Consider the following 12,136-nt stretch of genomic DNA (forward strand, 5'->3'; position numbering starts at 1 on the left):
TTGTTGTTTGTTGTTTTTAGCCACGGGTTACGGTAACTACGGAAACGGAATTCCCCACGGGTCGAGCTAGTTATTCTTATAATACTGAAGGAAGTTGGTGAAGCAGAAGAGATCTAAGATAAAGAATATTTCTATTCGGTTGAATTTCGATGGCAGACAATCGAATCCTTTAAAATTTTCTCCCCACTCCTCGAAAATCGATTTGGTTTTTTATTTGCTTTTTTACCCGACTGTCAAGGAGTTGTTATATTTTTCGCGCGTATCTTGTATGTATGTATATTTGTTTGTGAATTTCTTTATTACCTCGTATAGTCCAAATATAGTCCTCGATAGATTTCGGCATTTAAGACAGTTATGACAAAAAGGCTGATTAAAATTAATTTAATTAAAAGGACGCTTTTCGATATAGACAAGCCATCATAGATGTTTGTGTCAGTCAATAATATTTCATAAAAACTATGTATCATCAGATGAGTGAAGGTCGATCATCTTACACAGACTCCCATACTATAATTTTCTGATTCAATAAATAAATGTTGCCCTATCAACCTTGACTTAATAGTTTGTTAATAAAAGTGAAAGATAAATGTTATCAATACTTTTAAAGTAAGTACACAAAAAATTTGTTACTGCCTGTGATATTTATGAAACATATATAGTAAAATATGTTACTAAAATCGGTTAAAAAAACCGCTTACTTGTTGCTAAAATCTTGGTGGAATAAGTTTCTAAAGTATCAAATATGATTAGTAAGGTCTGAGTTACAGTGGGGCAAATGTTTCTATTTGTTAATAGACAATAAATTGTTAATTAAATGAAACGGTCAATGCCAAAATTGATTTATAAATTAATAAATAGGCAACTTGTATTACATATATGTGAGTGTTTGTCAAATAATCGAAAAACTCTTTTTTTTCATTCTTTTATTTTATTTAAGGTCGTTTTTTTTTACACCTAGAGTATTAGCGATCACAGAGATTTATTTTTATTTAAATTTTCCAATTTTTTAGAATTTGTTCTCTCAAATTAATTTTATGTATTTTGCCGGTACTAGTTTTAGGAAACTCTTGAACAATTCGAATATATTTAGGTATTTTAAATTTTGATAATTTTCCTAATGAATACTCTTTAATTTCATCAATTGTGATTGTTGTATTTTCATGTACACGTAAACAAACCATTACTTCTTCACCCATACGCTCATCTGGAACACCGAATACCTGAAATACAAGAAAATTAACTTCTGATGAAAAATGTTAATAAATTCTTTGTGCCAAAAGTATCACAGTAGAAGTTCAATGAAACTTTCTCCCTAGAATTTATATAACAAATTAAATATATATATATTGTACTCACTTGACTTTCTATGATCTTTGGATGAGTATTTAAAAAATCCTCAATTTCCTTAGGGAATATATTTTCACCACCTCTAATGATCATATCCTTCAGTCGTCCAACAATTTGTGCATATCCATTTTCAAATAAAATAGCTTGATCTCTAAAATAGTAACGATTTAATTATGAGTTGAACTTTATTTCAACGACGTAAATTACGTTGAAACTAAAGAACTCACCCTGTTTTTAACCAACCATCGTGCCCTTTGGCTTCTTTCGTTTTCTCTTCATCACCGTAATATTCTAACATAGTGCAATTTCCCCGAATATGTAATTCGCCTGGAGATCCAAAAGGAACTAGCTTTCCCTTATCGTCTACAACCTTAAGTGCCATTTATATTTTAACAAAACCTACTTCTAACTTTAAATTCTAAAAGAGCACAGACATGGAAAGATTTTATGGCCTTTTTTTTAGTTTTACTTTAGTTTTTTTCTGTTCAAAGTTTATCATGATATATGATTTAGTTTGTCCTATTTTCTGTATAAAAAAGAACGGATTTTGATTCGACAGGACTCATTTTCTTCAGAAAAGGTTTAAAAAAACATTATTTTAGATTGTCTCCTTGATTTTTCGGTCAGAAACCTTCTTTAAGTGGAAAAAAACAATTGGAAAATGATACCGTGGAAGATGATACTATGCTCTCTTTATAATGACAAACCTTAGCTTCGACATGTTCTGCCAAGCGGCCAATTGTCTCAATCGAATTAAATTCTGTGTCATTCGGAAAACCCATAAATATTGCTCCACTAGTTTCAGTCATACCATATCCAGGCTTAAATATGTACACATAATATATTTATTATATAATATTATCATGTACAGAGTGCATCATAAATAACTGCGAATCTCTGGCGACTTTGCGATTTTAGCCACGATTTGCGATTTATTTCCTCGGCTTGTATAACTCGTAGCAAATTCCTTCGAGGCTCAAATTGTAGCTTTTAATGGTATCTTTTTATAAAAAATTTTCGTTGCAAAATAATATAAAGTTATTTTACTCTAGTAAATAATTTATTCTCCGAAGATTCGCTGCGATTTACGAGACATTCAGTATATGATTTTGTTTATCTTGAAAGGTATGTGGAGGAAAATTGACAGGGAGGTGCTTTATCCTAAAAGACTTATTTTAAATTTTGTGTATTTGAGACACTCCAGAGAAAAGTGCCTTTAAAACAATATTTTCAAAATTATTAGAGTGTATTTCTGACTCATCACCAAAACCTGTCATTTCTCTGTCATAGATGCTAAAGAGTCCCTTTCTTAAACTTTCTCCACATATTCAATTAATAATAATTTAGTAAAAACATTTACGATAATATGTTTTATTCCCAATTTAGTTTTCATATCTTTAAATAAACTTGGTGAACATGGAGCAGCCCCACAAATGGCTCGTTCTAAACTTGATAAATTAAATTTATGTTTTTCTTGTAATTTTATTAAATCCACAAACATTGTCGGTGTACCGTTAATTTCCGTACATTTTTCTGATTCAATAGTTTTTAATGCTTTTAATGGATCGTAACTTTTACTTGGAATTACAACTGTTGATCCAGAGATTAATGCTGGAAATGCAATGACATGCGTTGCAAACACATGGAATAATGGTGTTTGTAAACAAAATTTATAATTTTCATCATATTGCAAATGTCTTGCTAATGTATAAGAATTATTAACGTAGTTATTGTGCGATAATAAAGCTGCTTTAGGTTTTCCAGTTGTTCCCTTAAAAAAAGTCCATATTATTCTTTTTTTTAAAAATCTTTGAATATTGAAATTAGATTAGAAAACGTTCTATTAGGATGCATGGACGTTAGCTTTCGAAGGAAATGTTACTTAAAAGTATCATTATTGCATTTAATCGAAAGAAAAATCTTTAGACAAAAGGTATGAACTACAATAAATATCATTCGTCTGTGTTAATGACTTTACTAAGCCCAGGTTAATTTTCCAAAAGATCCAAAAACCTCGAAACTAGAATTTCAGCTGTCATGGACACAGACGAATGTTCTCTATTGCCTTTGACTTTTGGCTATAGCATTTTGGTCAAAGAATTTTCAAATTTTAAGAGTACGAATTCAAAAACTTACTGAACTTAATTGTATACAAAATCCATCATCTGAAAGAACACTATTTTTCGAGGTAATCAAGTCTTCCTTTTTATACTTATTGCCCATTTCTAATACATCGTCAAACCGTAACACTCCCCTAAATAAGATAAAAATTGCATTATCTATGGCTTATACCACTTTTAATATTTTCGCATACGTATTTTATTGGAACATACGGTAGTTGTTTTTCTGAAGATATAATAACTCTTGGAATTTTTGGATTTAAATCATTAATCATTCCTAAGTAGTTATGTGATCGAAATGACTCCGGAGTAATTATTCCTGATACATTAGTTTTCCTCAAACTGTACTCTAATTCAGGTAATTCATAAAGTGGATTGATTAACACCTTAAATATTTACAAACAGTTCAATAGCTTCATGATGATAATTAGTTATTAAATTATTTATAATAAAAAACCTACAGATATTACACCAATTTTTGCTGTAGCAAGCAACGATATTAACCAGTTGAGACTATTTGGTCCCCATATTGCTAATTTGTCAGATTTCTTAAATCCGATTGCTAATAAACCTGCAGCTAATTTATCCGTCTACAAAAAATAAAAATAATTTTGGAGTTTTTAAAATAATTTTGGAGTGATGTTTGTAATTTAATTTTTTTAACTTGATTTAAATTAAACATGTTTTTTTTCGATATCAGGACAATTTTTATCTCTGAAATAATTAATCTTTGAATAGTAGTCGATCAATTATCACATTTTATGCGACAGCAATGAATGAATATTTACTGACTTCTTACAAAACTAATGTGAATGTAGATTTTTCGTGATATTTAGGTGACGTTACACACCAATTAAAAATAGTGTCCTGAAAAATTTTACATAGCAAATTTGCATACTTCTTCTTTAAGACTATGAAAAGTAATTTTTTTATTTTCTTCACAAAGTACGTATGCATTCCGATTTGGGAAACGTTCCGCTGCTTCATCCACTAAATTACCAACAGTTTTGTATACTAAAGGATGTTTTCCAACTTGATGTATGTAGCTTCCCTTTTTTGTTGATTTATGGCATTTGCTGCAATGTTTTGAATAGATATTATTAATTTATTGGAAAAATAATCCATTTTTAAGAGGATGGTTCAAGAGCAAACTGATATATATACCGCGTGTTTATTTAAACTTGACTTGCTTGAAAGTCGAAAAATAAATTTGCTCGATAAAAATGTTTCAAGCAAAAAATGTTGAGTGTATATAGATGCACATCTTAGGTTTTCAAGCTCAATGAAAATCTCGCTTTACTTCTTATCTAGAAATAGAGATGGCGTGGGACACCAGGTAGGAATTAGTCATCTATGAATACTAATCAGTAGTTACCGAATGTCAGAATCAGAAGTAATTTAAAAAAATCTATAACCTTGGATTGACACTTCAAGATAATGAACTACAAAAAAAGTGTCGGTAGGTCGCATTTTTTGCGTATCCCGCAAACGCCGAATAGAGAGAAAATACCTAAACTGGCTCAGTGCCCTGTATCTACTGATGCTGACAAACTGATTTGAAAATAATTTGAAATGAATTTCTTACTTACTTACCGATATTGTAAATTCAATTGACGTTGCACAGATAAAAATAACGATATATTATTAAATTTAAAATTCACCATTTTATATTTTTTACGCGATCAATTTATTAAAAATTTTTAAGTTATATTTTTTAAGCTAAAGTAATTTAAAAAATAAAAAATGAAAAAAAAAGATAAAAACTTTACATTAATAGCCACTTGTTGCGAATGATAACATTTTTATTGATAATTGATTATGTTAAATATTTGAATAAACTACTTTTTAAAATTAATCGTCTTTTACAAATTTTGAAAGTGACTAATATGATTTCAAAGTATATACACTCTATACAGGGTGAATACTCGGAAAATACCTTCAATGGATAAAAAAATTTCACATCTTATGCAGTCACTTTAAGGCTCAATGAAAAACAAATTCGCTCTACTCTTTAATTGATAATATATGAACACAATAAGTTAAAAAGTTGACCGAATGGTCGCCATAATAGTGTTGGTCAATTGTTTGTTTTACTTTTTTTTTCATCCTTTTCGATTTTTTCATCCTTTTTTAATTTTAGAAGAAGAAGATGTAGGAGAAGTTTCGAATCTTTTCTAGAAAAGAGCAGACTTGCAATTCGTAAAATAATTATGGAACATTCTGATGAATAATTTTTCGATTTTTACAATATTTAAATGTTTTTATGTTATTTTGTACTTAACCTTATGCTATTGTTCATTTATTTTGATTAACTGCTTAAGGTCAAGCTTATTTAATAAATTTATTGTTTATTATTAAATTTAATTTTGTGTACACAATCATAAAACAATAGGTTTTTGTTTACTAAGAATAAATGGTATGATTAAGAGTTTCCAGGGCCGTAACGAGGGTACATGGGGGCAAGTATTTTAGGTTGGATTCAACAGAATCCAAAAAAAATTAATTTTGCTCTATCACATTCAAATTTTATCCAATTTTGATAAACCAAGTATGTAATAATAGGTTGACTGACCAATAAGATCGGACCAAATTTGCCTGTGTTACCAAAAAAATCAAATTTTTGAACTTTATGACGTCATCAGAATCCAAAAAATTTAATTTTGCTCTATCACATTCAAATTTTATTCAATTTTGATAAACCAAGTATGTAATCCTACTAAATTTGGGTCACACTTTTCAAATTTGTGATCAAAATTAATCTTACTCTAATAGGTTTCGAGAATGTGGAGTCCTGGTCCCGGAAGTAATCACATCAGTGATAGCTAGCAAAAAACTGACATCGCAAATGAAAAGAATGGCCCAAAATTAGTCAGTTTCAAAAAAAATTCCAATAAGATCGGACCAAATTTGCCTGTAATACCAAAAAAATCAAATTTTTGAACTTTATGACGTCATCAAAATCCAAAAAATTTAATTTTGCTCTATCACATCCAAATTTTATCCAATTTTGATAAACCAAGTATGTAAACCTACTAAATTTGGGTCACACTTTTCAAATTTGTGATCAAAATTAAGCTTGCTCTATTAGGTTTCCAGAATGTGGAGTGCTGGTCCCTTGGTTAATAATTTTAATTTAAAAATTATTAAATTTAAAAAAAAAACACATCTTGGGTCCTTTATTTACAATGATTTTAGAAAGATGGTACAATAATCGTGGTACAAATAAATTATCGGATAATTTTAACGTGCTTTAATCGGCAATAACTTTTACTTTTCTTTTAGTACCAATTCCTTCAATTTATATTTTTGAATTTTTCCAGAAGTTGTTTTTGGATATTCTTTTATGATTCTAAGATATTTCGGAATTTTAAACTTTGCTATTTTCCCACTTGAATAATCTTCAATTTCATTAAGAGTGATTGTTGTATTTTCGTCTACACGTACAAAAGCCACCAATTCTTCGCCCATACGTTCATCAGGAATACCGATTACCTAGAAAAATTTTATTTATAAATTTATTGTCCAAATTTATTTCCAAATTATATGCTGTTGACACGCTTACTTGAGTTTCCAAAATTTTTGGATGTGTGTTTAGGAAATCTTCAACTTCTTTTGGAAAAATATTCTCACCGCCTCTGATGATCATATCTTTTAATCGTCCTACAATTTCTCCATATCCATTTTGATGTAAAACAAATTGATCACTAAAGAATATGAAAAGTGAGTTACCTTCGTAATGCATTTATGAAGTTATGAAAACTCACCCTGTTTTTACCCAGCCATCGGATCCTTTAGTTTCTTTTGTTTTTTCTTCGTCGTCGTAATATTTTAATAAGCTACAGTATCCTCGAATGTGTAGTTCACCAGGTTTTCCAAAAGGAACTAATTTACCGTTTTCATCTACAACCTAAAACCGTCAAAGATATACCCTATACTGTTTGTCCACCATATTGTTTGCATTTATATTATATGAAGTATAAGAGTTCTTATAGAGGTTCTTATGTATAAAACAAAGAGGTATTGTACGTGTGTATACATATGAACAAACCGGTTAGACTTGTCACTTGACGATCAAATCACTGTAGAAAAGAAAGTAGAAATATGAAATAGTGGAGATGATTGAAAACATTGATCGAAACTTGTGGTCGAAGATTTTGGTATGAATAACCAGTAGAGTTATCATATAGGAAACTGTGCTATGGGGATCAATTTCGTAAGATTTCGGATTACAAATACTGCGGGGAATGCGATGAAGAAGAAATAGAGGAAAAGCAGAAGTTGTAGATTATTAGGATAAAGTCTATTAAACGGTCTGGAAGCGGCATCGGAGATGGAAATCAAGAAATTAATAAGTTTTCTTAATAGTGGGAAATACTAATTTAATACTAAATTTGATTTACCACACCCTTCAACCTGGCCTTACATAACCTTAATCTAGTTTTTTTATTATGTACTGTACATTAAATACAAACTTTTGCTTCAATATGATCGCCTAAATGTCCTACTGTTTCTGTTGCACAATATTGATTTTCTTTTGGAAGGGATTGAAATATCACAGCTGTTGTTTCTGTCAAACCATATACTGACTGCAAAATATAATAAAAATTGTTTAAAAACACTATATTCATAATTTATTTGGATTTAAAATAGAGGAAAGTGCTCTGAAAGAAACAAAAATATGTCGTTACGGGTAAAATGATCCCCTTTATATAGGTTTAAATGATCTCTATTTTGTGTAAAAAATTAAAAGAGGTAAAATGATCCTCTATCATGTGACAGGTCTTGAATGTGTTGATTTAGATGATTTTACCACTTACCTTAACAGTTTGAACATTTAAAACTTTTAACATGTCCTTGAATAAGATTGGAGGACACGGTGCTCCACCAGAAACGGCATACTCTAAACTGGATACGTCAAAGTTGCGTTCCCGCTGTACTTTAATTACATCTACATGCATTGTTGGTGTTCCATTAAGGTACGTACATTTTTCTGATTCAATAGCTTTTAAAGTTTTCACCGGATTATAACTTTTACTTGGTACAACAATTGTTGTTCCCGAATGCATTGAACCACACATACCAATAACAGAAGCAAAAACATGGAAAAATGGAGTTTGTAAACAAAATTTGTGTTGCTTATCGTATAATTCAAGACGTTGCGATACTGTATATGAATTGTTGGCATAGTTGTTATGTGTTAACAAGGCTGCTTTCGGTTTACCTGTTGTTCCCTAAATAAATTTATAAGAATTTTAATAAAAAATCGGATAAGGATAATCATTGTAGTACAGTCAAAGATGCAACAGATTAAGAAAGATGAAATAAACCGCTTACTTTTTGTTAAAACCTCGTGGAATGTGTTTCTTTGATAGTTCTTTTTAGCAAATGTTTCTATTTGTTCATAAACAATAAAACGAAACGGTCCATGTAAAAGTTGACTTAGGCAACTTGTATTACTTATATGCTATACACATAGAATAGTTTTTCGATTATTTAACAAACACTCGCACATACGTAATACAAGTTGCCTATTTATTAACTACTTTAGCAAAGTTTTACATAGACCGTTTCATTTTATTAACAATTTATTGTTTATGAACAAATAGATACATTTCCACAACTTACTCATGGTTGACGAATGATATTTGACACCTAAGAAACACCAGGTTTAAGCAAAAAGTAAGCGGTTTAATAGCCATAATAGTTATGTCGGATTATAAGGAGTGCTGGATTAGGCAGGGGTAGAATTACCGCAGGTCTACCGTAATTTACTTCGGCTTCGCAGTATATGAAATTGTTGTACAAGTCTCTCAAGAACTTTTTCACTCTGTATATTTAAAACAACTTACTGAGCTAAATTGAATACATAAGCCATCATCTGGATTAACTAGTTCTTTTGCTTTATTTAGATTTTCTTCATTGATTTCCGTTTTTAAAATATCTTTAAACCGGTATGCACCTCTAAAAAACATAAAATTAGTGAATTTTAATTTAATTCGTATTTAATTATTTTCGAAATCCCCCAAATGATTTTTAGAGAGAACGTAAAAGAGAAATCGATTCTAAGACTTTCGTGGCCGTATCTGTACAGATAACGTCATTTAATTTCGAACTTAAAAGTTTGTAAACTGTACTAAAATTAATATTTACGTACGATAATTTATGCTCGGTAGTTGAAATAACTTTGATGAGATTCTGCGTATTAACAACATTTGTTAAAGATGTTTCACTTGCATTTTTCAAATCAGGATACAATTCATTAATCATTTCAAAATAATTATGTGATCGAAATGATTCAGGTGTAACAATTCCTGATACATCAGCCTTTTCTATACAATATTTCAATTCAGGTGTTTGATAAGCGGGATTCAATAAAACCTAAAAGTTTTATTTTCAATAAAATTATTTCAATCGATAATATACAGCGTGTTTACTTAAGTTGGCTCCCTATGGACAACATTTTTATTAAAAGGTATACAACGTTTTTCGTAAACCTTAGAATAGAAAAGTTTTTCATGTGGAGCCAATTTAAGTAGGCACGCTGTATGCATGAAATTAAAATCTTACAGAGATTGCACCAATTTTGGCTGTTCCATAAAATGAAATAATCCATTCCAATGTGTTTGGACCCCATATTGCTATTTTATCATCTTTTTTAAAACCAAAAGATAACAAGCCGGCTGCAAACTTATCAGTCTAAGAAAAAATTCATTATCAGATATAAACAACGTTAAATTACTTTAATTCAAAAGGGGTGGTTGCATAAAAACAAAGGAATTTCAGATATTAGTGAGTAAATTATATGAAATTATGGGAAATCTTAGTCGGTAATGTTAATAAAAAGAAATGTTTGTGTATAGATAGACACATTTATATGAATGTGTGGGTAAAAATATATGTATATCTTTTTACAATTCCCAAGATGTCTTTGGGAACTCTTGTGAGTTGAACCCTTTTGTTTCCCATATGTTTCACAAGATTGACCTGTAAAAAGGTCAATCGAGAAAGAGATAGAAGAAGAAGAGAATGAGAGAGATAAAGCACATGGCTTAGAATCGATTACGATGGGAGGCATTTGTTACGGTCCTACGTCCGTCAAGGGAATTTACTTTACTGAAAATATTAAGAAAAAATTTTGTGTTAATTGTTTCTGTTTTCAAAAAGTTTTTGAAATAAGAGAAAAATATGTTGTTAATTGTTTTTATTTAGAGATTTTTGTTTCGCAGGTAGGTTAAGTTTTAAGCCTAAGATAGCCCACCGTACAATTATGACAAAAAACGATTGTAACAGACTGATTACTTAGGGGCTATGTAGTACAGGTTATACATATAGAAGCTAGTTACTCTTGTCCATAATGCACTTGATAATGGCCTTGCCTACGTCATAATTATAATTATGTCCACACGCCATTTCATTATCATCGTATAATTATGAAACTGGTTTAAGAACTCCGGTATAAGAAATATAGCATGGAATCGTCTCAAGAGCGATTCTTACGTCATCTTGTCTATCCGTCTGCCTGTGAACACGATAACTCAAAAACGAAAAGAGATATCAAACTAAAATTTTTATAACGTGCTCAGGACAAAAAAAGTGAAGATGAGTTTGTAAATGAGCAACATAGGGTCAATTGATACTTGGCTCCGTAGAACCCACCTTATAAATCGTTAGAGATGGAACAAAAGTTTAGATATAAATTAAATTTCTACCTGTTCTTTTAATTCTCTAAATGTGATTATTTTATTTTCTTCACAAAGTACGTATGCATTCCGATTTGGATAACGTTCCCCTGCTTCATCCACTAAATTACCAATGGTTTTATATAATAATGATTTTTTTCCAACATGATGTAGATAACTTCCTTCACTTTTTGATACATGGTATTTACTAAAAATATATTGAATTAGATTAGATACTTCTTAAAAACCTTTAAGGTATTTCGATACCAAAAAAATGATTCCAAAAAATTTGAAATTTTATATCAATTAATCATCATTTTATACGTCTTTTGTGAAAAATACATGTCGATTCTCTGAACGGTTTTTGAGAAATTAACTATCAAAGTTCTCTTAACTTTGGTACGATTTTAAAGCTTAAAACTTGAGGAATATTGATAAAAGTTTCTAATATAAATGATAACATTATTAAAAGCTCAATTATTATGACTTCTTCTTGCTTGTTCACCATACAGAGAATCGTATTGAAATTTATACAGAAGGCGTATTAAATAAGCGTTAATTAACATAAAAAATTTCAAAGTTTTTGGTATAGCACTGTCGTTTTTGTATCGAAACGTCTTAACTTTATCACTATACAAAATATACCATTGTTGAATATAAAATTGACGGCTGGTTGTTAACAATATCGATACAGTATTATATTTTAAAATCACCATTTTCATTTACAAAATATGTTTTTGTATTAATAAATATATTATTATAAATAAAATTTAATTATTGTAAAAGAACACATCATGAAGTCAAGTTGGATATTTATTTGTAACTAAATGAGCACTCGTTACTTTCATTCAAAACTTATCAAGATAATAATAAATGTTTACAATGTCTGTTAAGTATTAAAATTTGTAACTTATGTAATGCAGTAGAGTGGATATCTATGTTAGGTTTTATCGCACCCAGTTTAAAACGTCTTGGTTTAATACACCCAGT

General features: G+C 29.7%; 2 protein-coding genes across 2 annotated transcripts; both read right to left on the reverse strand.

The window, feature by feature from the left end:
- Positions 1–943: 943 nt before the first annotated feature.
- LOC123295267 (medium-chain acyl-CoA ligase ACSF2, mitochondrial-like) lies at positions 944–5,144 on the reverse strand. The gene is made up of 10 exons (XM_044876540.1): positions 5,061–5,144; positions 4,366–4,543; positions 3,929–4,057; positions 3,681–3,853; positions 3,484–3,601; positions 2,708–3,118; positions 2,055–2,168; positions 1,575–1,717; positions 1,357–1,498; positions 944–1,220 (listed from the first exon to the last, which is right to left on the reverse strand). Exons 1-10 carry the CDS (start codon positions 5,129–5,131, stop codon positions 990–992), a joined length of 1,710 nt encoding a protein of 569 aa, XP_044732475.1. The 5' UTR covers positions 5,132–5,144; the 3' UTR covers positions 944–989.
- A 1,471-nt stretch (positions 5,145–6,615) lies between these two features.
- On the reverse strand, positions 6,616–11,883 carry LOC123294914 (medium-chain acyl-CoA ligase ACSF2, mitochondrial-like). The gene is made up of 10 exons (XM_044876106.1): positions 11,792–11,883; positions 11,177–11,354; positions 10,035–10,163; positions 9,622–9,845; positions 9,317–9,428; positions 8,285–8,698; positions 7,940–8,053; positions 7,232–7,374; positions 7,030–7,171; positions 6,616–6,959 (listed from the first exon to the last, which is right to left on the reverse strand). Exons 1-10 carry the CDS (start codon positions 11,866–11,868, stop codon positions 6,735–6,737), a joined length of 1,758 nt encoding a protein of 585 aa, XP_044732041.1. The 5' UTR covers positions 11,869–11,883; the 3' UTR covers positions 6,616–6,734.
- Positions 11,884–12,136: the final 253 nt, after the last annotated feature.

This window comes from Chrysoperla carnea, chromosome 3 (assembly GCF_905475395.1).
Source record: "Chrysoperla carnea chromosome 3, inChrCarn1.1, whole genome shotgun sequence".
Lineage (NCBI taxonomy): Eukaryota > Metazoa > Arthropoda > Insecta > Neuroptera > Chrysopidae > Chrysoperla > Chrysoperla carnea.